A 26903-nucleotide genomic window follows, 5' to 3' on the forward strand; every position below is an offset into this window, starting at 1 on the left:
GGTGGTGGGGACTGTGAGAGAGATGAAGCTGTCAGTGCTGCCTTTACTCTTTTTCTCTTTGATGGTCGTGAATGACCGTCAAACTCTTTCATGCCAAGAAGCCCAAACAAATTGAAAGTTATTTGGCTTGTGACGCATTTTCTTGACGTTTTCGTCCATGTCCAGCAGTGTGTTTTCCTAAAGTGTTGCTGCCAAACAGTGGTCATAAATTCTGTTGAAAGAGGCACCGTTGGGAGTTTTGGTGTTTCCCGAAAAATGACAAATGTTCACAATTGCTGTCGTAAAGTTGCATGAAGCCACACCTCTAGAGATGTACAGTAGGTAGAACTGTAGTCTGTCACTAGTTATTGAAATCCACCTGATTGCCGTCTCACTGTGTGAATTGAGGAATCTATTGTGAGGTTTGTGTAAATACATCAAAAAATTCTCATAACCGTGTTGGAAAACAGGCTTATTTATCACACATCTGAGATAAATATTCCAAACACAAAGTTCACCTACTAGCTTTATCCAAAGCTTTTGATTGTGTGGCATGGCTCTTCTTCAGCAAATGGAACCAGCTTAGGTGTTATGTGATCTAAATACAGAGGGTCAGTACAAGGTTCAGTCATGTGATGATAATTGGTATATGACCCACCTCATTGAAGAAGGCCGTGGAATCTTTCAAAAGCTCTGTAAACAGCTATTATCTCAACCTTAAGTTTATATAATATTATTCACATTGTTTTCCAGGTTTAAAAAAAAAAAATTAGAATATGTTTGAAAAACTAAATCTCCAGTGTAATTAAGTTCTGATGCAATGCAATTTTTGCAGGATTTCACTAATCTAATCTCAACATGGCTGGACATCTTTATGTTCATTAAGGCTCTCATGCATTTGCTGACCTGTTAAGCTTAAAGACATTTTAAAGCAATAATGAGTCAGAGTTGTTTGTTTGTCACCTTGATTTTTTTGTTTTTCTTACCCCACTGGCCAAAAATTGAGTAATGGAGCTTTGCATGTGATGTGGGCTCTCACCTCTTCATAAAAATAAAGTTCAAATGAATGAAAACCAAAATATAATTTGTCCAAATTAATTTGAATTTGCAATCCTAAACGAATGTTATGTTTTAAAATTTGTGGTGTTCTGTTCGTTTGGGGTCCCTCCGCTGCCTTACTTGAGTCACAACATAACATGTGACTCCAGATTTGTTGCGGTAGCGTTACTGTAAGGTACCTGCATTTATAGAAGGCAACAAACAGCAACTTTTATCCATGAGTTTTTCATCCATGGTGTTGAATCCGAAGTGATTCCTTGCATTGCTTCTCAGATGGTTTAGGGTCATGATTATTTGTTCAGCATTGCTTGATAGTTTCTCCAGTTTGTGTTAACAGAGAGAACAACCATTGCCAAGTTTACTGAGGTCGGAGTGACAGTGCTGTTTACGACCACCTCCTGCCAGAGCACAAGGCACACATTGAAACAGTAGTTCACACTTTGAATAAAAGGTGACAGCACAAGCAGTGACACAGTCGTGATGGTTTTGGGGTGGTGTCATGACTATACAGATAGTTGGTGCAACAGCCACATTTCAAGGAAACGCATCCCTGGTAAGCTGCAGTCCAAGCGTGTTATCCTGCTAACAATATAACTTTCGGACAGTGTTGTTGAATTTGCCTCAATATAGATCTTGTCAGGTTTTACACCTTGTATGTTTTAATTTTAACACCACCTCTCACTCATATTTTCATGTGTGCCACCGTAAACTAAATTGATCCCCTTGTGTGTGTGTGTGTGTGGATCTGTTTGACGACTGCCCTGTCTACGTTGAAGTGAGGTCCAAGTCTGTCTGGTGTGTCTTAGCTAATTAAAGCTGAATTATTGATACTCTAGTAAATTATTCAGAGGGGATAATTAGATATAGAAACAATGGTAAACACAGGTACAGCTGCACAACAGATGAAGAAGAGAGCGAGAGGAAATGAAATGGAGAAGGAGAAGGGGATGGTATGGCCTTTATTCCTCTGGCTCTTTGCCAGCCCTCTCTCTCTCAATGCCTCCCCCCTACTGTTTCATTCCCTTTCCTCCATGTTTATATCATTCCCATCACTCCTAGCCTGATGTCTCTGTCCTTGACTCTGCAGTGTTCATCTCTCTCTGTTTCACCCTTCCACCTTTCCATTCTTCCCTTCCGTCATTCCATCCTTCCTCACTCACTTTCTTCCTGTCTTACCTCCTCTTTCTTGCCTGTACCTGCTTTTTATTCCTCTTCTCTGTGCCGCACCCATTAGACTTTCCTTCTCCCTGTTGCTATGACATTAGCTAGATGTAGCAGTGTCAGGCCGGTCTTGAGGGATGAGACTAAAGAGCTAAGTCTCGCTCTTTTCATTTAATTACTCCTCCCTCTCTTTCTCTTCGTCTCCCTCCATTTCCTCCCCCCAGCCTTGTTCCCCTGTATATCACACCCTTTCTTCCTCTCCCTTCCCATGTTTGTGTCTCATCCTTATGCCTCTTTGCCTGTTCCTCTTTTCCTACCTGAGTACCTTTCTTCATGGATGCATCCTGTCTCTTGTGTTCTTTCTGTCTCTCTGTCTTCATCTCACAAAAAGAGGAGGAGGAGACAAGAGGGACATAAAATCACACCCACATCCCTCCTATGAAACTGTTTGGATCATGAGGGATCCTACAAAACTCCACCCGTTTGCCTCTTGCTTTTGCCAATGTCTTCCTCTTTCTTTTTTGACATATATCCATATAAAGTGAGGCTACTCATTGCAAATGTGTCGCTAATTCCAGCTGTGCATGCGCATACACAAGTGTGCCGTGGCTCTGCAAAGTGTGTGAAGGTCTGTTTTTGTGTGTTGGCCTAGGCTTGACCTTGATTACCATGGTGACGGTGAGGCTCCTCATTAGTGCTGCATTGGAGGAAACAGTTTGGTAATGAGGGAGCAGTATTGTCCTTAGGCACACAAACACACACACGCTCACACACAGATGCCAATGCACCACTTTGTATTAGTGCTTGCATGCACCTGCTGACACCTGCGCTTATGCAAGATCTCATACATAAGCTTCATGTACACACACACACACACACACACACACACACACACACACACACACACACACACAATCCTTCTGAGTACATCTCAGTCTCATGGCCCCCCACTCAGTTGTCTCGCCTCACCTTCTGCTTAGTGTTTTTTCTCTCCCACACACATTCTGCCTCTTCCCCCCTGTCTCTGTCTACCTCTCTCTGTTCTGCCCACCAGACAGACCTCGCTGCCCACCGAGTTCCTATGGGCCTTGAACATCACAGTGTCGCCCTCTGGTGGAAGTGCTCACAGTTTAGAGGGGAATGGCTTGAAATCTGCATGCGGAATTTCATACAGTGTAGGGATGTGACTCCGATTTTGATTAATGTCAACCTTTTATCGATTCTGATTTTACAGGAAAAAAATGCAAAACTGAACTTTTAACTTAGTCCATTGCTGTATCTATCTCGAAAAGCCTATGGTTATTGAATAAAGATTTTTCTCTAGAGTAAGCCACTCATGGCATAGGTCGACAAGTTCCTTGATCTGCCTCAAGATGTCTCTGTAGTTCATTCGCTTTTACTAACCTTTGGTCCGCCCAAAAATATGTTTTTGATCAGTCACAAAAGTACCTCTTGAAAAATAGACTGAGTGATTTTGATATTGAGATCAGCTTAAAATATTTGAGAAACAAAGTATGACAACGATCACCACCTCTAGTTTTACTGTTAATCATAATGCGGTCCTGAGCTGCATAATGCGGGATTGTAGCCATATTCTCTGTTTAAGAGTTCATACGTTTGATCCTTTTGTCAATCTTATGTTGAAATTTGGTACACTAACAAGAGATTTTTAAACTTAACATATTTGTATATACTTGTATACCCAGAGAAAATGGGATCATAGCCAATAATTGACCGTTCCTCCCGTGAACAGTGATTGTCCAATCACAGCTTGGCAAACGTAACTAGGCACGGCAGGCCTGTCAAGCTTTGAATTTTTTAAGTGGGGCTGTATTATGAGCAATACTCTGCCTTTAAAAACTTTTGGAAGGGGTGTCTTTTTTTTTCTGGCTGTTCCAAAACTACAAACACAGGAGCAGAAGTGTAAGGAATGGATTAAACAGTGTGTTTATCTGCTCTAACATAAACTGGAATCATTAGCACGTCCGGTTAACTAGCTTACTATCTACAGTAGTAAATGATTACTTCCAAGGCCATGGAGCATATCACTAACAAGCTACATTAGTTTCTGGGTTTACAGGTTACATTTAAAAAAAAAAAGCCCAGGCCTGGATGCTATCAGCGTTTAGCATTAGTGGCTCTGTCCTGTGAAACGGACTGTCGCCAGCTAAAAATGAGGAACCTACTTTCATCCACCTCTGTCTGAACTCAAAAGACCCACAGCTTCAAAAATGACTTTTGAGTTGTAAATCTGCCACGGCTACCAGGGTAAACTGTATATGTCCTCTCTCATCCTCTTTGATTTTGTAGCAGGCAGATGTGTGAAAATAAAGCTAAGCAAATTCTGGTGCGATGTTGAGGCTGTTTATACAGTGTCAGTATTATCCTACTTCCTGCTTGGTCTTGCTTTATAGTTTTCAACAACTGGCCGAGTCTTTCCTCCCCACACACACACACTGCAGGCTGGGTGAAGCAAAATACACAGTCTCCCTGGCACATGCAGGAGAATTGCACAATATGCACAGACTTATACTCAAGTAAAAAGGTGCACACTTTTGCCCATAAAAGGTGGTTTATCTTGCATTATTTTTCACTTGTTTCTGCACACATTCTATTTAATGTCAATGAGCAATCATAAATATTGGAAGCTCTACAATAACAATGAAAGCAAGAGTAAGAGAGGAATAAAGGGTGAGTTGGGCGGAGAACAAAGCTCAGTCTTATGGCCTTAGTTTACTGGCGCTCCCATTGTTTGCCTCTAAAGGCTCCAATATGCTTCATCCACCAGCCCTCTGCAACCAGTCCAGGGTAGCATACAGAGTGGACTCTGGCTATCATCCTTGCACTTCCAAGGAGTTGTAGTTTTGCCAAAATTGCATAATATACTGTTGTTAAGATTCTCTTTTGCCTTTATGTAACTGGAAACTGTGTTTTCTGCACTCGCAGTTCATGTATTAAAGGTCCATTTTAATGAACAGTTAATGAAAGATGTCTTAAATAAGAGGGTAAGGGGGTCATTTTGAAACTTTTTTGTGACAGTACAACATAAATTGTATACATCTGTAAACTTTGGGTCTATAGGGTACGGCGTCTGTGTTGTCCTCTTCAGTGTCATTCTCTCTAACCTGTTACTATTCATGTGTCATATGGCGTTGTGCTTGGGTTCAGTCCAAGCTACAGCCAGAGCTTTGAGTGAAATATTTTTTTTTTATGACAACAGAGATTAAAATAAGTTTCCACTAAACTGAAGTGATAAAGGCAGGAAAGATTATCTGTAGAGATAACCTGAGAGGAAATGATGTGATGTAACTGAGTACATCAAATAAAAAGTGTTTACTGTGTAGGCAAATTGCAGGAATACTACAGTTATTTCTCCATAGGGCTGGTCTATAAAGTGAATATTGTAGAAACATTTACAATCCTGCTCCACGGCTAATGTTCAATAGATAATGGGTAAGATAACAGACAGTGCTGTTGGAATATTACAGGTATAATACAGTTATGGCTCCATTGCTGTAATTTCTTCAGCATTATTAAAACTATAACTACCGCAGAACTAGAGTATAGGCACAACTATCAAAAACATTTAGCGGTACAATCAAAGTTCACTCACAATTGCATGGCAGAGTTGGAGGAGCTCTTTTGGAGGGTGAGGGGGGCCTGGCTCTGGAAATAAAAGTTCTTATAATTTTTTCCCATTCACAGTGTTAAGTGAGTCATCACTCACACTTCTACAGCTTGGATCAGCATGATACTCTCATGGTTGACTCATCAGTTCAAAAGAAAAACAGTTGCATTAGAAAATATCTTGTTCTATGATAAAAAGTCGAAGGTACAAGTCTGTGTACATAAAAAAATTAGTGAAGTTAACTGTTATTTCCAGGGTGCATTTCAGTAAGAAACATCCAATCACCAAGCCTAAAACTCTGCCACATGAACCACTAATGGCACGTAGAGGCTAAATAATACGCTGTTGAGAAAACTGACAGGTTAAATCAGTTTGCTTTTAATTTTTTTAGTCAATTTTATGGGGGAATTCAGCAACTATGGCTATACGTATACCACGCCAATTCGCACCATATCAGTGGTGGCAGAGGTTCATGGGTACTGTAGTATTTAGAACCATCTGCCATGTCAAAATGATGGGCAAAAACATGATCTCTCAGAAATAAAGCTGAAATGATTGAAACTGGTGGTCATTACATAAACGCATAGGATCGTTACATTATCGGGGGGGAGTCCCATGTTTCTATTTTGAGTAACATTGAGGTTATTGTTTAAAGACCATTTTGAAATGGCGAAAAACACTCCCACTTCTCAACTATTTAAACCACCCAGTTGGCCTTCATTCTGCCTCCTTACCTCATTAGCACTCTATGCCACATACACACAAACACGCACATACACACACACACAGACAGACAGACACACAGACACACACGCATACACACAGTGGTTAATATAGAGCTACACTGGATTTCATATCTGAAATTCTTGGAATACTGCTTGGAGGCCTTGGTCATCTTTTTCTGTTGGAAACATGTTTTTGTAAAAAGATGAACGATGTCTATGATAGTGGGACTGGGAATTTCAAAGTTGGCTGGTCTGATTACACTTAAATGCTGATGACTTTCATCCACTAGTAAGTTGGTCATATTTCCATATGAAGTCAGAGCCCACGTGAAAGGTAGTGTTTGTAATAACAGATGTGTACATTTGAGTGGGCCGTGACATCTCTCCCTTTTCCCCGTCTCTTCCCCTTCCCCCTCTCTTCTCCCTCACCATCCATCCAACAAGAGTCTGATTAATTCTCACAATTTTGGTGCTTTGATCGCTCCGCTCAAAGGGAGCACAACCAGAGCCGTCAACACAGCGGGAGAGGGAACGCTTACAATTCAAAGACGCAAAGGTAAACAAGGCAGGGGGGGAAGGTGCTGCCCCCCTACCCACTCTTTGGGTAGGGGGGAAGTTTGACAGATTCCAAGGGTGGAAAAGAGTGGGACTGTGAAAATAAAAGAAGCAGGAGCCAAAGAGAGAGGTTGGAGAAAAGGATACAGATGAAAGAGGGACAGATAAGTGGGAAATCTCATCTGTGTGGCATGTAGAGCAGCATCAATTAGTGGATAGGAAGATAATTAATCTGAAAATATTTTAATAATTACCTCTGCCAAGGAAATTATGTGATCACCCGTTTCTGTCTGTCTGTTTTTTTTTGTTTAGTTGTCAGCAGGATTAAGCAAAAACTATACCGATTTGCACCAAACTTGGTGGAGGATAGGGTGTGGGCCAGGGAAGAACCCCTTACATTTTCAGGAGGATCATTTACTATGAATTTGAATTTCTTTTTCTCTGAAGTCTGGTGTATGTTGTTTGACATAAGCCTTGGCGGAGGTCTGCGCTCTGCTGAGCACATTTTCTGAATGGTTTCAGCCATTTTTCAAGCACAAATGCCAAACATTTACTGGATCTAGCTTCAAAAGAAGGACAAAAGAAGCATTTTGAGGATGTCACCTTGTGTTTTGGAAAAAAAAAATGATTTTTTTTTTTTTTTTTTTTTTTTGGTAAGATTTCTTAGACTAAACAATTAATCGAAAAATAATCAGCAGTCTCAGAATAATCGGTGTGATCACCTTTTGAACGAAGTCTAATTTCTGACACAACCAGAAATTCCCTTCATGAGGATTTTATAATGTTAGGCTGTTTAATGGCAAGCAGCCATTAATTCAGGAAAAGATTTTAGCACTCAACATTTGCTGATGTGCTGCCTCTAGTTTGTTTTAAGCCTTCAGAGAACGCTCACCTCTGTTACCTTATCTGGCTCTCAGCCAGTTAGGAAAAATTGGAAAAAATGGCTTAACTGACACACTCAACATGTCTGTTGCTTGGTTTCAGCATAAAGGAAGAGACATATTTCTGCCTTAGATTAGTGTCATTTATTTTTTCTGTGGCAGTAATAATCTTTAAATATTACCAAAATATATGTAAAACGATACCCTGACTAGGGAGAATCACACAGAATCATTTTGGATTTGCCTTAATTAATTAGTAAAAAAAATATGAAGCACTTAATATCTATGATTTAATATCTATGGTATAGTTGTTATACATATTAGGGGTCTCCTGTGAATATTATCGACATAATAATCAAAAGACATTATTGCAAGTTTCTTCTGCCAAAAAGGAGCATCAGAATGTGACTTGGAAAGGAGAGAAAGAAAAGTTGCATGGAGACTTCAAGGCTTTGAGCACAACAGGTCTTGATGTTATATGGGTACATAGCAACACCAATGTCTATGGACAGGCACCTGTTGATTTTTTTACCACAGTATCATCATAGTCGGCCACTAATCATACATGTTCAGCATCAGACATTTCATTCATCACTAAATGAAGAGAGAAATAGCTCGAAGTAGTTAGCAGTTGTCAAAGAGACAGAACAGCAGAGAGGACACATTTGATCAGACTGTGATGTCAGTAGCTCTCGAACAGAGAAGAAATATCGCCTGACAGCACAGAATGAGCTGGTCTTACAGAGAGAGCTTGTTCTGATATGAAACACATTTCACCTAGCATTACGTTGTGTATTATCTGCAGGTCTTGAGCAGCTGTATATATATGTCACTGTGGAAGCTTAGTTTTGCAGTTTTTCATCAACAGTTACACCCAACCACACACTCACACGTGTGTTTCTACAGGTATCTCTTCTCACTCTGCTAATGAAGGGTTGGTTGTTATGAATTCAACAGGCAAGTCAGCCCAATCCTGTGATCTCTCCTGGTGGCCTCAAGAGACTTGTGCAAGTGTGCGTGTGAATGTGTTAGTGGGTGTGTGAGGTAAAGGTGGCTGTGTGCAAAAGCATGCATTACATGTGCACGCACATGCTCATTTCTTTTGCCCATATGTGGGGTCAAAAGCATGGAGTGCAGGGGGGGCAACTCCCTGTTATAGCAAACATCTGATTGGCTCTTGTTGCTGCCCTGAGACTGTTTGATTGGCTGTCAGATTCAGCAGTCAGCGCAGTGAGCAGGTAGGGGAGGGTCTTCGATCTGCTCTGTTGCTAGGCTACAGGTATACCCAATAAATGTGGAGATATAGAGATAGAGTAGAGATAAGGATGTGGATGGGTGTGGATCTGAGTGTGGATCTGTGTGTGTGTGTGTGTGTGTGTGTGTGTGTGTGTGTGTGTGTGTGTGTGTGTGTGAGAGAGAGTGACTGACCAGCATCAGGGAGTGGTTGCTAGCAAGGGTCAGGAGGGTGGGAGGAAGAGTGAAACAGAAGGGGAGCGACAAGTTAGAGAGACGGAGGGATTTCTTCAAAGAGGGAAGAAAAAAAGCAGGTTTATTCTGTTTTACCAAAAGGTCTTGTTCATACAACCAAAATTTATCCACATTCCAACAATCCAAACTGAGAGCTTATTCAAAAAATTGTAATCGACTGAATATGTAGAAATCTGAAAATGCTGTTGTGTTTTGCTGTTGTTAAACACAAATGAAACCAAATTCCTCATTGTGGAATGCTTGTATAAGATGCAGATAACCTCAAAATGTCATATTTTTCCACTGACCTCCTCAAAATGTACAGATGTACCTTGGATCTGCTGGCCACTAATTATTACTGGCCAGCAGATCCAAGGCCTGTGGTTGGTTTGTAATTCATTAAAGTGCTGTTATATTAATCACAGACTGCTTTGGACAACACTGCTCTGAGAACAGCTGTTCTGCTGTACTTAGATTAAAATCACTGAGTGGTCAGTCGCCACTAATCGGGGTCATTTATCAATCCGGAAGACTACACACAAAAATGTGAACACACTGAAATACACACTTGCAGATACACACTGATCGATGGCTGGGGCGGGCCGGTAAGAGGGGTTGATGGGTGCTTGGCTGGTGTGTGTGTGTGTGTGTGTGTGTGTTTGTGTTTGTGTCTGTGTCTGTGTCTGTGTCCGTGTCTATTTGAAAGTAAGTGTGAGGGTGCTGACATGAACACAGTGATGGCAGGGAGCACACAAAAGCTAAAGATCTGTAAAGATTAACCTGTCGACTGTCAACCAGTCAAATTCGTCAGCCTTGTCACTGACAAACTAGTTTGGCTGCACCATAAATTGGATTTCTTTTGCTTTTCTGACAAATTTCCACAATTCCACAATTTTCACACCTAAAAACGGTACAAATTTATTGCAGTCTGATTAAAAAAAAAAAAAAAACTTTACTGAATTTGTCATGCAGACAACTCAGGTTAGTCTATCTCTATCAACCCCATCAGTCTATTTAATCTCCACGACAAATGAGCAAACTCTGTCTACTCAGGAAGAACGTGAGAATTTTTAATTTTTTTTGGTCTGATTCCAAGGTCAAGAATGAATATCTATGATCCATGTTCGTGTGTGGACATTTACTATATAAGCAACAAGTTAACACTCCAGGCTACCTCGAGCCTTCTGTGTACAGGCTGTGTAGCAGATGAGAACATTGTAATGATGAGTATAAGAATAAGAATATCAATTTAAGATACACTGACACTATTGCAAGTCAAACTCAAGTATTCTGTGGGTGTGTTTCTCATCATGGTCTGTATCTGCTGGGATCATATGTGTCTTGCAGAAATCACATACAGTGGACCTGCAAAGTGAATGCGGGACTGATTTTACGAGGCTCCTGAATATGTTTTAGCACTTTAACTATGGAGATCTGCTTCTTCCCTAATTTGGATGTGGTAAAATGAGGATTTCCAAGTCTTAAGCAAACAGTAAGCCCTATAGGCATGCGTTTCCTCAGAGATTCGCTTTGGTGCACTGCCCGAGGGTCTGTTTGGAGTTCTGAGCTCTCCTTAATGGCACTTCAGCATTGTTGGGGATGTTGTAAACGTAACACAAGATCAGCAACTCTCTACACAACAGCTCATGATTGGAATGAGCCTCCCTTTGGGTTTGGACTAAGTTTGATCCAACACTATATTAATTTTATGTTATACAGCCTCTGGCCCTCTGCAGCAAACCTGCCACCCTCTTTATAAAGTACAGGCCCTCTGCTAATACCTGAGCCACACTGTGAAAAGACAACAGTGGAGACCAAGTGTGGATGCTTCTGATGATTGGATCTTGTAACCACACTTGTCCTGACTACTCCATGTTTTCCGGGCCAAGGAACATTTGGCTGTTTAGGAAAGCTGTCAGACTGCTGAGAGATAAGAAGGAAATGATGAGAGAGAGAGAGAGAGGAACAATGAGCGAGGTGGAGGAAAGAGGAGATAGAAGACCTTTGCTTTAGTCCAGTGCTGAGCTTATTATGGAGTAAATCGAACTCTCTATTTGGTAAATTCTCTCCTATATTTCCCCTTTTTCTCATTGTCTGGTGCCCTAGAATCTTCTCATCTTTGATATCTAATTTTCTACTCTTGTTATGTCTCATCTGTCACTTTCAAACTCTCATTTTTATCAACTTCTTCCTTTCCCCCGTCCCACCGGTCATCACACATTTCTTCCGCTTTACTTCCTCTGTTCATTCTGTCTCTCATTCCTGTCCTTTTCTCTTATTCATATTGCTGATTCATAATCTCTGTTTGGACAGAAAATAGAGAATAACAAAAGGAATTGGGAGAGAGAAGGTGAGAACGGGATATTGAGGCAGCCTCCTTTGCAAACTGCCTGTCTGGCTGGCACTCTGTCTCTCGGTCTATTTGCCAGACTGTCAGCGACTGTATTTCTGTCTCTCTCTGTGTCAACGTTCTCACCCTGAGCTAAAATTTCCACATATCACGCGGTCAGGCTAACCAGGTTTGGCTTACTACTGTTATTCTTAGGCTCGTGCCATCCAGTATCTGTTTAAATAATATGGCCTGTGCTCTATTATCTTTTGTCTGTCCTCTTTTTCCAACACCTGGCCATGTGCCTCTACCATTTAGTATTAGGACAAACGGAAAGAGATGGAGTAAGGGAGGATGGGATACTAATGGAATCGTAATAAAAAAAGTGAGGAAGAAACAAAATATACGATGGAAAAGAAAAGGCGAGAGCAGAAAGCAATGGGGAAGCAGATTAAATGGCAACAAGGAAGGGTTGGAGATGAAGAGTGAAAATAGCAATATGAGGATAGAAAAGGGTCAGACTCATGAGATGTTTCTGGACATACCTTTGGGGTTGTGGGGGACTCAAAGAGGCTCTTTCCTCTTTATTGATGTCTCCTCCTCTTCCTTTCACTGCTGGATTTTCACAGTTCTTCTTATAGGGGTAGCAGACCGTGTGGGCCTGAGTGAACAGTTAAAACCTCAAATGATTCAGACTCCGTGTGTGTGTGTGTGTGTGTGGTTTAGCTGACATACTGTGATCAAAAATGTAAGACAAAGATGAACCAAGTACAAATGAGGTGTAGAAAGTTGGGAAAGAGAAATGGAGGGTGACTGGGACAGGGCTGCCTTGCATGTGTATGTATGTGAGGTCCTTTAGGCGTGTGCTTGCAGTATTCTTTTTTATAATTTTTAGAGACCACTCTATGCAATGAGCTGTGCAGGGTGACAGGGATGGGGCTGCACCGCTAAGTCCTGCACGGCTTAAATCACACTGGCATTTTGCTACTCTCACACTCACACACACACACACATACACACACAAACACACATACACACACACACACACACACACACACACACACACACACACACACACACACACACACACACACACACACACACACACAAAACCTGTCAGTGTCTGTGAGCATGCATATGTGTGCGTCAGTGTCTGTGCAGTTGACAGAGAATCGAGTAGAAAAAGGCATGAGAAAGTTTAAGTATGACAAGGCCTCCTTCCCTTCATGTGTTTACATTTGATAAATTTTGTTTGCTGCGTCCGATTTAGTCTCATCCTCCTTGCATATCCCCGATTACCATAATTAGGCAATCGCCTCGCTCTTCAGGACATTAAGCAAATAATTTAATTCACTTAATGAATATGTCTTAATACTTAACCTTAATTGCGGTTCTCTCCCTCTTCCCGCTCCTTCTGCTCTCTACCTTTTCTCTTGCGAAAGTGAAGCAGCAGAGAGGAAAGGTTTGCCAGGGGTCATAAATGTCTTATATATTTAGCTCCCCTGAATGTTTTAAATAGCTTTGCGTTATTCCGCCTTCATAAATTTCATATAAATCTACATTTTTGCCAGAGCCATATTCACAATCCAAACACAAAACTTGGCTTTCTCCGAGCTTGGTGGGGGACCACAGAGGTATAATTTGCTACTGATGCGATTAAATAAAACTCTGTTTATATTTGCGGTGACCTGCCCTCATCTCTCTCTCAGGTGTGTCTAATTTTTCAAATCAGCTTTACTGTTGTAAACTCCTGATTTTCTTACTACTCAAAGGCTGAATGAATTGGAGGGTTACACAGTATGAGTGAGTCACTATCAAAGCTATATTTGTGCGTGGATGTGTGTTTCTGTGACTGTGTCTGCCCTGCCTGCCTGACTGCCTGCCTGCCTGTGGATGCATGTGTGCAACTGTGTGAAGTTATGCAGTAGTAGCAGGGTTATGAATCAGATCAAACGCACACATACACACATGGTGTCACTAGATCAAACATACACATACAGACTTCCTAAGAGGGACTGAGCTGAAGGTCCCCGACTGGGTGTGACTTTGATCCTCACCACAACATCCGCTCTTCCACTCCAACACTGCTTTTCTAATACTCATCTGTCTCACTGTGCCCCTCAGAACACTCACCCAGGACTCTAGTTACCCTTTTCAAATCTTCAAATAGAGCTCGGCGTGCCTTCAAACACAGAGGATCCTCCTGTTTTAATTGGACACTGAGTGTGTAGGATCCAGATTTGGAGCCTACAGATGGGCCTCAGGTCTCAGATGGAGGGTTGTGGTTAGTGTCACCATCTCAGTGGCCATGAGAGTAATAATACCCCAGTTATATACGTTGAGTTGTGAGCATGTGTGGCTGGTGCAGGTTGCTCTTTGCAGAATGTGCAAATATTTTCCCTGCTTTAATCTTGATGATAAAATTACTCGGATTTAATTTCCATCATTATTCCTTATGATGGAGATTTCTTTCCAAACTTTGTTTTAGTGGTATCTAAGCATGTAGATAATTCTGAGACGATTGCCACCACCCCAAGGTGAATCTATTTTTGTTTGTAGTAGTGAAGGCATTGAACATAACATTTGAAAACCTAAACAGCAGTGTTTCTTACCCGAAAATATGTCCCAGTTGCTCCGGGTAATTCACAGACTTGGCTATGGACACTTCATTGGACCAAGTTACTACAGGAAGATAATTAAAACTGTGAAAACTCTCCATAGCAAAGTCGGCGGATTATTTTAACATGTAACTGAAATCTTCCTAAAAGTATCATTGAGACATCAGTAGAATTTAATACTTAAACCATGGCGGTACTAAGAAGCAATCCAGCAGGTGGTATATTTTGCCATCACAATGTTGCTTACAGTATATATTGACTGTATTCAAATGATCAGCTGTTGTGGTGGCACAACAGGAGCCACAAGGAGACACACCCCCAGAGACAGTGATAGATAATAGAAAGAATAATAAAGGAGATGCTCTGCCATGACCGTTTCAGCCAGATGTTCAGTGATACTTCCTGTGTTTTAGACATAAAAATCCTTTATATTTATCCTAGATGACGATAAGATGCAGAAAGCAACTGTGTCAGATTTAAATGTCTACTGAGCGTAGTGGGGCTAACGCGCTAAATTTTAACACATCAAACCTTAGAAAACATCTTCAGGTTTATCACCCGAAGGAGCACAATGACTTCACTGTAATAAGAGAATGACAACTAGCAAGGCAGCTGATGCCATAGCAATCCCAGCAATCCCTGAACTAGAGTTAATGAAGAATAACAGATTTTGTAGTAGCAGGTGAACAACAATGTGGCAAAAAACATGGGATACTTTCATGTCCTGCATCACCTTGAGCCAAGATACACCAGACCAATTGAACTAACTTGATCATACCACACCTGTACAAATCTAAGAACCCCTCATAGAAGATATTGTAGATTGTAGTGTGTTCATTGTTTGACCACTGATTTGGGATGTAACCTGAAATGAATACATTATTCGGATACGAACAAATAGTACGTTTTGAACAGAGTCAAAAAAAAGCCTTTGAATATTTGCAGTGATATTCATTTTTCCCCTTCACCCGATTGACACAATTTGCCACAAATGTCACTGGTCTTCTCAGAGTCACTGAAACACACCAACAAGTCCTTCGACCTAAACAACCACATACGTCGTTTGTCTTTACTCTTGAACACGAGAGCAAAAGATGGTTCAGCTTTTTGTTGGTTCCTGAGGTGGTGTTCAAACACACTTCATTCTTTATAATTTGATTAATCAATGTACATAGTTAAAAAATGATGTTATTTTGTTAACTCTTAACACTTCTTGTGTAAATCCAGGAAATACACACACACAGAGACAGTTAGTAGCTTTGCATTAGATCCCTACCAGGCATGTGGTTGATCTTTATCTATAGCTTATCACTATGTGGCCCTCGACCCTGTCTTTGAATAACCTAACTCTTGTCAGCACATTAAGGCTGGTAGTGTACTGCCGATGAATCTGAATTTCTCCCACTTGTTCTGGACACGGCGTTTGGACAAGCCTCCCTGTAATCCCCTCGACTAAGACTTGGCTGCTTCTGCTTTAGAGGAGATGAAGACAATGCTTCTCACTATGGAAATGTGTGCAGACGCTTTGATGCTTTATTCACTTCGGCTTTTCAAAGGACATGTCCAGTTCTTTAGCTCCCTCGCACCTTCCCCACTCTCTAACCCTCCGCCCCCACTATGCTTTCTCTGATCGATCCAACCATGTCTCCCAGTCCCACATGTCATCTTTTTTCTTTGACACTGCTCTCCTCTCCCCTCTGCTTGGTATTCTGGAGTGGGAATGCATGCACCATCGCAGATCCATCAGCTCCGATCGGAATGCTGCACCACGGCTCCAGGAAATGGAGGGATGAGAAGAGAGAGGTGGAGTGGGAAAGGGAGAAAAAGGCGATAGAGAAGGAGAGAGAGAAAGAGGGGAGGTCAGTGGCTTGTCGACATCCTTCTGGGACCAAAGCCTCGACTGACAGCGAGAAAAAGAGAGAGAGAGAGAGAGAGAGGAAAATGGGAGAGGACGAAAGTAAAGGGGCAAGAAAAGAGAACCTTTTTATTTCTGAGGAGTCACTTTTGTTAATATCCAGCTCAAAACACCCTCTCTTTGGTAATCAAGGATGCAGGAAGTTCTTAAACTCTATTTTATTTAGAGTTCAAAGGATTCAATGAAATGTATGTGTACTTGTGTCCACAAAAGAATGTTTGCTAAACATTACCTGCAAAAATCCCAGTCATAGCGCCGTCCTCAGTAAATCTCAGAAGGGGAATCCGGTTGTGGAGATTTTTAAGGAGGCTTTATAACATTAGGTGGACTTGAATGCTGAGAAGAAGATGGCTGCGGTCCGTTGTTCTTCAAGGAACACTGTACAACTTCCTGCCCTTAAATTTATTCCCTGGAAGTTCAAGTGTTTCATCAAATTCGTCATGTTGCCAGTCTTGGCAGCGATGTACTTTTTGCATATATTGCATTGCGCGCTATTGGCATCAACACTGATAAAATGGAAGCACACATGATCCCTTAGACATTTTTACACCTAGTATACAACGCACACTGTAGACAAGCCTCTCAAAATCGACAACACACACACACTTGAGCCCCTTCTCAGGGTATAACGTAGTGTTTTTCCTGTTTGCCTCTACGAGTTTGTGTAACTTTACGTTAGACAGCCAATAACCAGCCTTATTAGATCTTGGTACGAGCATTCTGCAAACTTATTGGCTCACTGACGCTGATGAGATTTATTCCTTAGGTATCAAAATTTGGTACAGAATGACCAGGCCTTTTTCAATACTCAGTAATATCTAGGCAGTTCACTTGATGCCATAAAACTATCCAAGTTTGGTACCCAGCCCTACACAGGGAAGGATCTTAAGTAGCTCTTGCAGTTTCTGCTTGTAGCAAAACACTGATGTTTATTTAACCTGTGTATATCTATTACATACAGCTTTTTGTCGCTGGTCATTGTGCCCCAGGGTGAGATTTCTGACTCCTATATCTTTCTGCAAATCCCTGTGCAGTGCAGTCCACACACAGATATACATCACACATTCCTTTGTAATGTATACTGTATTTTTTTTTTATCATCAGCTTTCCTCTCTTCAACTTGCTCATCATCCCTTCCTTCTCCTGTCAGAGGGGAGAGAGACGCAGACAAGTGCTGATCGTATCAATGTTTTCTCCCTTCTTCATTTATCACTCTCTTTCTTTTGCACTCTTCCTCTCCAAAGCCTTTCCATCCTCTCTGTGTGTTCTCCCCCATGGCTTTCCTCTACAGCAGCGCGTTGCCTTGGTAATTACCAGTTGTCTTAAACAGACAGATGGAATAAGAGAGAGTGACGGGCAATTTTCCCAGTGCCTGTTTTCCCCGTGTACGTGCGCGCAACTCCTTTTTACGTGTGTGTTCTGTATGCACGCTTCTTTACTTCTCGCCATCTCTTTCAGGCTTCCTCCTCAGTCCCCCCCTCTCCCTCTCTTCCTGTGAGTTTGCGTTTGTGCATGGCTGATGTGTGTATGTGTGAGTGTGTGTGTAAGATGGATGTGGGGAGTTACCTGACAGAATGTATTAGTTCAGGATGGGTGTGGGACAATCTCATCTCCTGCTCTTGTGTTGGCCATTTTAGATGCCGGGTGTCACTCTGGCCCTCTTCAGGGCTCCAGGAGCGATCACTGCTGTCCCCTCCTCTTCTCTTTTCTCCTAGCATGCCCCTAATACAGCAAAGGGCTATTTCTTTCTTTAAACTGTCAGGGCAAGAGAGGAGGTGAAGGATGGATGGAGCAGGGAGCGAGAGGAAAACAAGGGAGGAACAGAAAATGAGTGTTATGTGGTTAACCTGATGCCAGAGTTCACCTACTCGTATCCATGTCATCCAATTAATTTTCCACACTCTCTTTCAGGCTGGTATGATCAAGACGAAGCAAGAGGAGTTTTTTATCGAGCCAGTGGAGAGGGGCGATGGAGTGATAGAAGAGGAGGAGGAGGAGGGAGGAGGAGGAGGAAGGACACACATCGTCTATCGCTCTTCAGCCCTAAAGAAAGCGCCCATCAGCAGCACGGAGGCAGACTACCACTCCAGAGGTCAGTCTGTGGCTCCCACTGTGTCATCCTCCACCTTTGTACACCCTTGATAGGATGCTTGTCATGAACACCTCAGCTCCATCTTCTCCATTTTAACTTAAACTGCAAGCTGCAAGCTAACTCCCTGATCATTCACCCTAAATTTTAAACCCAGGTACTGTAAGTATGAATATTTGTCTTCAAGTCAAACAGACTTGACTTTTTGTTAGCATGAATGTTTTCTGCAGCAAATCCTACAACACTGCTCAGGCTATGCTCATTCTTCCTCAAATAAACTATACACAAGCATTAAACCATTCTTCCCTCATGCACACCTGGTTATATAATCATTTCAAACTATTGTTTGGAGAGACAGTGAGTCACAGTGCGAGCGTACCCTGCTGTCAGAAACATTACACCTACACACACTCAAATTCATCCTCCTGTCACTGCACTAATTTTCCAGTGAGAAAAAGTGACATATGGAGACACACGTGTTTGATTGATAAGGTAACACCCTCTGTATCTTTTATAGAATTATATGCTGCCTTGGCTGCTTTAACAATTAACAGCTAGCACTCAAGTCTTTGGTTTCTCATTCTGTCTGCCTCCATTTTACACTGCACAGATGAAATAAATGAACAGAAAGAACAAGAAGCGCCATTATATTAGAGGAAGCATTATACTTAGAGTTTGACATAGAATGTCGGCTCTAGGAGAGGAAAGGAAGACAAATATGTATTCCAACAGGCTTTAATACTCAAGGTCTGAACATTATCACGAAAGCAAAATTATACTTTGTATTATGAAAATTCATCTCTTTATGTGATTAAATGTATTGCTATCAAATCTTATTTATTTACAATGAAATGAGAAAAATACAATCTGGCTGTGAAAAGCTATGACATAAAAAATTTTCATATAAGAGGAGTTTAATCAAATTAATCAAATTCATTTGACTCACTGTTTTTCCCCTATCTTTTAGCTGAACACAAAATAAATTGAAGTTTTGATCCATTTGGGAGTTGGGGATATGCATGTATTTATTATTTTTTATAACCCAAAGGGACAAGAAGCAACCCAAATTGTATCTTTAATTGTACATTTCTCAGTCTAATGTTTCACATTCAAAAGAACTTAATGATGCTACTCTGCTTCAGTAACTCCCTACAGTAAGATGCACATGTATCAATCTTGAAAATGAAATATTTTAATAAAAGATTATGCAGGAACAACATGTATGATTTAGAGGAGCAATGTCATAGTATTGAAATATGAAGAAAAATTCCCAGAAAATAGGATTTTCAGTATTGTCAGCTGTACTGTCAAGAACTTGACATGCCGGGAAAAATATTACTGCAATGCATGCCTCAGGCTTGTGTCAATAGAAGTGGCTATCCAATCACTATGACTGATCGGATGCCTAAGAGTCAATCAATTGTGACCCTGACCAGTGGAAGAATCTACATCTCAACTAATCACCAAACGAAAAACATTCTCAAAGAACTGAGTCTCCCGTGTTGTACAGGCGCGAGTCAAAGCGCTTTATAATGGGTGTATTGCAATAGTTGAGATCTGTGTCTTCCTATTCTGAGCATTTGACTCAAGAATGTCTAATAATATACGGAGAGAGAGAGTTTCCATAGGAACACCCAGTGAGGACAGACTGCATTAGAGTAACACAGATCTGCTCCCACTGTTACTGATACCTGGCAGTACATCCACATACATGTATATACACACACACACACACACACACACACACACACACACACACACACACACACACACACACACACACACACACACACACACACGAACACATACACACACACTGAAAAAAAGCCTATATGGAAACTCACACACATACAGGATGTAACCACATGCAGCTTACACAACTCCCTTGATCATACATTTACACTTCTGAACACACACACATGCTGCATGCACACAGACACACAGATACACACACAACACATCTCACTGCTCCTTGTTGCCTTTGAATCTTTCTAATGAAGAGTGGGGTGCAGATCAATAGCATAGGATAGAACAGGCCACAGTGTGTGTTTGTGTGTGTGTGTCTGTGTGCGTGCCTGTATGGCGTGGGCATGAGTTCTGTGGTCGTCTGGCTTTGAGTGCTCGAATTTTCAAGGCTAAGCAGGCAGACAGACAGGCAGACAGTCAGTCAGGCAGGCAGGCAGGCAGGCAGGCAGGCAGGCAGGCAGGCAGGCAGGCAGGCAGGGAGGCAGACAGACAGACAAGCAGGCATGTGCTGCTCCCAGTAGCATTTGATGTAGATCCCTCTCTTCGTTTCTTTTCTTCTTCCTTTTTATCTTTTGTCTTAGCTATTCTAGACCACAACATTATGTAAACATAAGGTTTACCTTCCAGTTGTTACTTCTTATCCCTGTAATATCACAGCTACATGGACACATAGGAAGAAAATCATAGATCCTCCTGCCTTTACACTCTGCTTCTTTTCCCCTCCATCCTCCAGTTAAAACCAAATCAAATTCTTTCCTCTCCTCTTTTATTCCTTCATATTCTCGTTCTCAAACAAGCAGTCCCCTCCGTAGATCAATCAGGGAAATTAGCGAATTAATTAATAATCAATCAATCATTTCTGCAGATCTCCTTCACCAAGCCTGCTTAATTCACAGCCAGTTATTGAATGTTGGACTCATTTCCTGGCTAAAGACAGAGGGAAGGAAGTTATATTTAGCAAGGTAATAGAGGAGCTCAAGAAGGAGAGAAAGAGAGATGAAGAAGCACCGAGATTGATCGGTTTCTTACACCGTAAGCTGAGGATGTGTGAATCAATGTCCTAAGTGGAGAGAGCAAGCTTTATTATTAATGTGGCACATTCGTCAATTAATCACTGCGGCGATAGAAAACGAAGGATTGCCATTCATTTTTTGCCAGGGGGACCGAGCTCCATCCTTCAATCTGTCTTTTCTTCCCTCCCTTACAATTTAATTTTATCTCTTTCTTTTATCTGTGGTTTTGATCAATGTCTTTCTGTTCTGCTAATTTTATTTCCTCTTCCTCTCTATTCAGTTTTTCTCACTGGGTCTAGCTTCACTTGCTACTTTTTGCCCCATAAACTCTCATCTCTGATGTTTTTTGTTTTGTTTTGTTTTGTTTCTTGTTCTGAGGCCGGACAGTGAGGGTGGAGTTTAGTGTTTTGTGTAGGGGAACTGGACCTTCTGTGTGGGTATATTGCTTTAGCTGTGTGTATACAAGCATGTGTATGCGTGCCAGTGCAATGTTGTGTCCAGGGTACTGAGACATGCCCAGACAGATGGACTACCAGAGGGCTTTTTCCCATAATCCCCTTCACTTCTGTCTGCTACCTATACATAAATCCTACATTAATATTATGCATAAATGTCACGAGTTTTCAGCAATAACAAGGCATCTTTTTCTTTACTGTTTCCGCACTAAAGAAGCAACATGATAGGCTGCTGTACGTTATGTTTGGTAGCATGGTAACCATCAGCTCTGTTCTGAGCTGTCATATACAGTAGGCTATAACTTTGTGATACAAATATGTAATCCTTTGCAGCTGACTTGTTTTCATTGACATTTCGGCTCTATTGTTCTCCAGGCAGAAAGGCTCCCTGCGGCCTTTGGGTCAAAGCGACTGCAATTAGCTGGTGGGCTGACACTGTGTGGAGGACTGAGGCAGCTACACAGGACCCCATGCATCTGCACAAAGCCTGCATTTGTTTTAGCCCTCAGGCGCTGCTGCTCTGTGCTGTTCTTGTATGTTTTCGGCATTATTCTATCATACTTTATTGTTCTGGGCTGATGTGATGTTGTTAGGGTGTCAGTGTTTTTGTGCAGTTGGTGGGTGCATGCCACATCACACAGCGCTGATACGGTGACATGCCGGCGTCAGCCAGGGCTGAGAGGAAGTTGAAGAGGGTCAGACAGAGGCCAGTGGTGCTACTCATGTCGCTCAATGTCTGCCTCTTGCATCCAGAAAATGAAGGGGGGTCCCTCGAGAACCCACTCTCTCTACCTTTTTCTCTCTCTCAATCCACTCCCCCTTCTTTCTCCTCTATTCTATATCTGCCTCTGCTGGCATGACACAAGGATAGTCATATGGTGCAAGGGTTTTGAGAGGAGACTCAGGTTTAAGCACTTAGAAATGTGAGTACACACATACACAACTCATAAGTGGCCTGAACTCATCCTCATCGTGTAACAGGGGGTCCCAGCAGACACTTTGCAGTACAACATGCGTCTTGTTGGAATCCCAAACAGCCAAAACCCTCAGACGATGACATTCTCCTGTATCATAATGAGGCTGATTTAAGAGACTGGGCTAAGAACATCCTCTAATCACTTTCCTTTGGACCTTTACTACCACAAGCTGTAAGTGGATGGGGACAACTTTGAAGGGAAATTATAGTCATATTTTTGTAGTAATGGCCATAATTTCAATGCAATAAAGAAGTCAGAGGGGTCAATGAACATGAGCGGTCAGACAACCCAACCCCCAGGTTAGCCAAACATTTTTGCGAGAGAAAACAAAGTTAACCAATATAATTACTACTAAAAATATTTACCGTAGTTGTGCAGCACAGTTTTCCTGTGCATTGAGGGATAACTACTGACTTTTCAGGCTTTTGGTTTTACCTCCAAATAGAGTGATTTAAATAACGTAACTAAACTGTTAACTTGTTTCTAACCTGTCTGCTTGTCTGACCATTGCATTGTTATAAACAGGAAATTTCCACTTAGCAGATTAAATTGCAGTCAGACAGTTCGCCAGATTAGTGCCTCGTACCATTATCTAGCCCAGTTCCTGAAGCAACGTATTCCTATTCCAGCAGTGTGTTCCTATTCACCCTAAAGCAAGATGGCCATCTAAGCCCTAGTATGAATGAATTGAGGAGCCGTCTTTCCTGAGAGTCTTAAGGCTGCTGTTAAACATGGTTGAGTGGTTTTCGAGGAGAATTCCTTCACCATATATAGCATATGTAAACAATGTAATTTGCCAAGGCCTATCTGAGGCTGAGCATTTTAAGCAGGGAAAACCTGAAGCTTAGTGGCAAATTCCAGACTCTGGAAACATAAACCTCAGTGAACCATTGTAGCGCGGTTGAATATGGGCTGTAAAGCTCAAGATAGCAGTCCATAATAAATGTATGTGGTGTTCAGGAAAAGGTGTTGATTGAGAATCATTCAGTTAAGAGTTACCGGGACCCAGTGTTTGAAAAGTTCATTTAAGTATTCAACATCAACATCTCTGCTGACCTGAAATCCACTGCTTTCTGGTCCGCAGAGCAGCAGGACCACACTCTGTTTCACAGCTTTCATTTTGTATGGAGCATGTGTTTTATGTATCTAATAATGTGTAATGCTTTATAATAATATGGGTGTTATATTGGGCAGCAGGGATCCACTTTGCATCAGCAGCTTGCAATAGCGCATACCTGCATGCGTACATGCAGCCAAGCAGAAACATATACACACAGAAGACAAAACACATACAAAGTTGCAAAAATTCTCTCACTTGTGCACTGTATACACACACACACACACACACACACACACACACACACACACACACACACACACACACACACACACACACACAGATACAATATACGTATGAATGAGTGCTGGCCCAGGTGTGCCTCTGGGAGGAAATTACAGTGCAGGAGGGGAAGTATTTCAGCAGCCAGCTGCTTCCTCTCTCCCTCTCTGTGGCCAGTGGCTCTATCCCTGGAGAGCACAACTGGCTTATTGCCCCACTCAGCATATATATATATGTGTGTGTGTGTGTGTGTGTGTGTGTGTGTCTGTGCAGTCAAGCATTCCTGCATGTATGTGTGCTCCCCTGTCCATTTGCAGGTTTTATATCTTGCCTGTTTTACTCACGACAGACTAAAAGCATTTGTGCGTCTACCGGTGTGTAAGTGTATATTTGTCCGTGTGCCTCCACTGCGTCCCTCTGTGTGTGTTCTCCCTCCGGTTCATCTGACTCCTCACCTGCTAGTAAGCTCCCAGCAGGCCTTCCATTGAGCCATCAGTCAGTGTGCCACAGCGCTGCCTTTAAAAAGAGCAGGACTCCAGGGATAATAGCAGGGTGCGGCCGACCTCTGCTCCTGTCTGCAGCCACCACTGCTGCACTGACCCACACACACAGTCTGTCTGTGTGTGTGGGTTTGTGTCTGTATGCGAGACAAAGAGAGCGTGAGCAAGGAGAGGATGAGGTGGAGAAGAAGGGACGCCTTGGAGGGATGGAGAGGAATAGTGTTATTACAGCCTTAGTGATTGAGAGAGCATCACTATAATCATGGTGATTATAGTGTTTTTACAAGATTATCCCCTCTCTGAGCCTTGGTGCTGCCTCTGATGTGGTGTTCATATTTTCAGAACCAGACTCTTAATGTCAAAATCCTGCTACAAGGCTAAACGTTTGTCCTTGTCTTCTTATATTTACAATGAACAACAATGAGCTTGCATGACCTGAGTTCAGGATCAAGTCATGAATAGCATTAAGGGTAAAGCAGTGCTTCCCAATCTGCCACAAGTAGTTGCAAGAAAATTACCCAATTAGGAAATAAGAACGAAAATATATTTTTCAGACTTTCCTCTTCTTCTTTTATAAAAAAATACTCATCCCAGTATCCCCAGGAATTCTGTTTGTATTAAACGATGCTGCACCTCATGGTTTACATCGAATGCTAACATCCAGTGCCAATGCTAGTATTGTGTCTTTGATGTATCAAGCTGGAAAGGGGAGGTTTTAAGGTTAGAAAGGTAGATGGGTGTGTATCTGACTTTCACATGGGAGACTGGAGTTTACATCCTGATACGGACCTACAATTAATGCTTGCTTCTTTTGTTTTTAGTGTAACCGTGAATTCTCCCTAACTAAGAGTTGTAGTCGCCCAACCCTACCATATCTTAAACATATTAACCATAGTTTATTTACCATAAAATGTATTTTAATGTAATTTGGGTTTGAGATTATGGATATAATATAGGTAATAAAACGTAGAGTAAGTATATTCAAAGTGTGTGTGTGATTACTTTAGAGGACCTGTTCAGGCATTATAATTGGATCATATAGCTGTCTAGGCTTAGACATGTTGTAGTCATTAGTCTTAACCAGTTTGGGGGGAAAAAAAGACTAACAGAGAAAAGATGTGCCTAGTCTTAATGCTTGGTTTGAAAAAAGAAACTAAAAAATGTGTTTTATTGATACCAGGGCTAAGAAATCTACTCAGCACATGATAGTAATCTTCATTGTCAGAAAATAATATAATTTGCATCTGAAATTTTTTGAGCAATGTGTGTCTATATGCAGTAGCTGGACTATGATAATATAGTTCAATAATATCATAGTATCTTAATTTTTATGCATGAAAAACAGGGCTCGCACACACAGCAAGTGCAAATATGTGACTACAATTACATGTGACAGACCTCCCTGGAGGTGGCCAGTGTTCTGTGTTAGCATCAGTTATGTAACCAGTCAACCTAAGGGACAGAAGCTCATGGAAGACGAGATGGTGTGTGACTTCCTTCCTCCCACTATTGTCACAGCGCTGCAAAGACACTCCATACGCATGCACTCACACACACACACACACACACGCTGTGTTAAATCTGGCACTACTCAGAGAAGTGTTGGAGCCAGTGCCATCACTGAATAAGCTTTCTTGATGTACACGCTTGAGCAGGAAAATTTGACATTGCTTTCTAATGTTAAAGCTTCCACACAGCCATGGTGAAAGGCGTTATTTTGGCTGATTATAGCCCCTTTCAGGACTATGTGGGTGATCTCCTGTTAGTTTATTTGCACTTGTTAGGGGAGGACAATTTGCACCTTTATCATCGTTATAAGTACACAGAGTTTAGTAACTCCTAGCACGGCTCCACCCAACATCAAGCTGAACTAAGCTCTAATCAGCCAGAATAACTAAAAAACACCTGTGTGGGCGTGGGCGTGCAGGGCTTTTAAACTGCAATATAATGTTCCCCGGTATGAGCAGCCACTCACTAAATCACCATGTAGGTTAATGTAGTAATGTATGTGTAAAGAGGATGTAATACTAGGGCAGCAGATTCATAGGTTAATGGAGCCTCTCATTTGAATGAGGCTTTCGGCGCTCTGGAGACCCAAATTCATTCACTGCTATTACAGCAGTTTCCTTGTTCTGTGCGTGGCACGTGTTATGTGTGTGTAGTGGTTATCTACTTCAGTGAGGAGTATGCGTATTCCTCAAGTGCAAAATCATTAGAGTCATGATATAGTGTCTGGTTTTTCCCCTTTAAGTAGTTTGTGTCTTTGATAAGATCTATATTTGTATGATAATTGATTTTTTTTTTCAAAAAAAAAAAAGTCTTCCCACAAAAATGTGGTGTGACTTAATGCATTCTAAAAATTTGACATAAAAAATCCAAGCTCAAGGCCCAATATTAGCTTTTTTTTCTGGCCTTTCAACTGTATCAAATGTTGTTCATCAGTAGATGGGTTTACCCAGTTGGTACT

The 26903-nt window shown here is 41.6% G+C and overlaps 1 protein-coding gene across 4 annotated transcripts in view; it reads left to right on the top strand.

Annotated features, from left to right (window-relative positions):
* Window positions 1-26903, top strand: part of LOC120785567 (A disintegrin and metalloproteinase with thrombospondin motifs 2-like) — a 143951-nt gene that overhangs the window by 64906 nt on the left and 52142 nt on the right. For all 4 annotated transcript variants that reach the window (XM_040120387.1, XM_040120388.1, XM_040120385.1 and 1 more), the window contains one exon: window positions 18229-18409. In XM_040120387.1, coding sequence (XP_039976321.1) covers window positions 18229-18409 — 181 coding nt within the window. The remainder of the gene's footprint in view (window positions 1-18228; window positions 18410-26903) is intronic.

The sequence above is a fragment of the Xiphias gladius genome, chromosome 23 (assembly GCF_016859285.1).
Source record: "Xiphias gladius isolate SHS-SW01 ecotype Sanya breed wild chromosome 23, ASM1685928v1, whole genome shotgun sequence".
NCBI lineage: Eukaryota > Metazoa > Chordata > Actinopteri > Istiophoriformes > Xiphiidae > Xiphias > Xiphias gladius.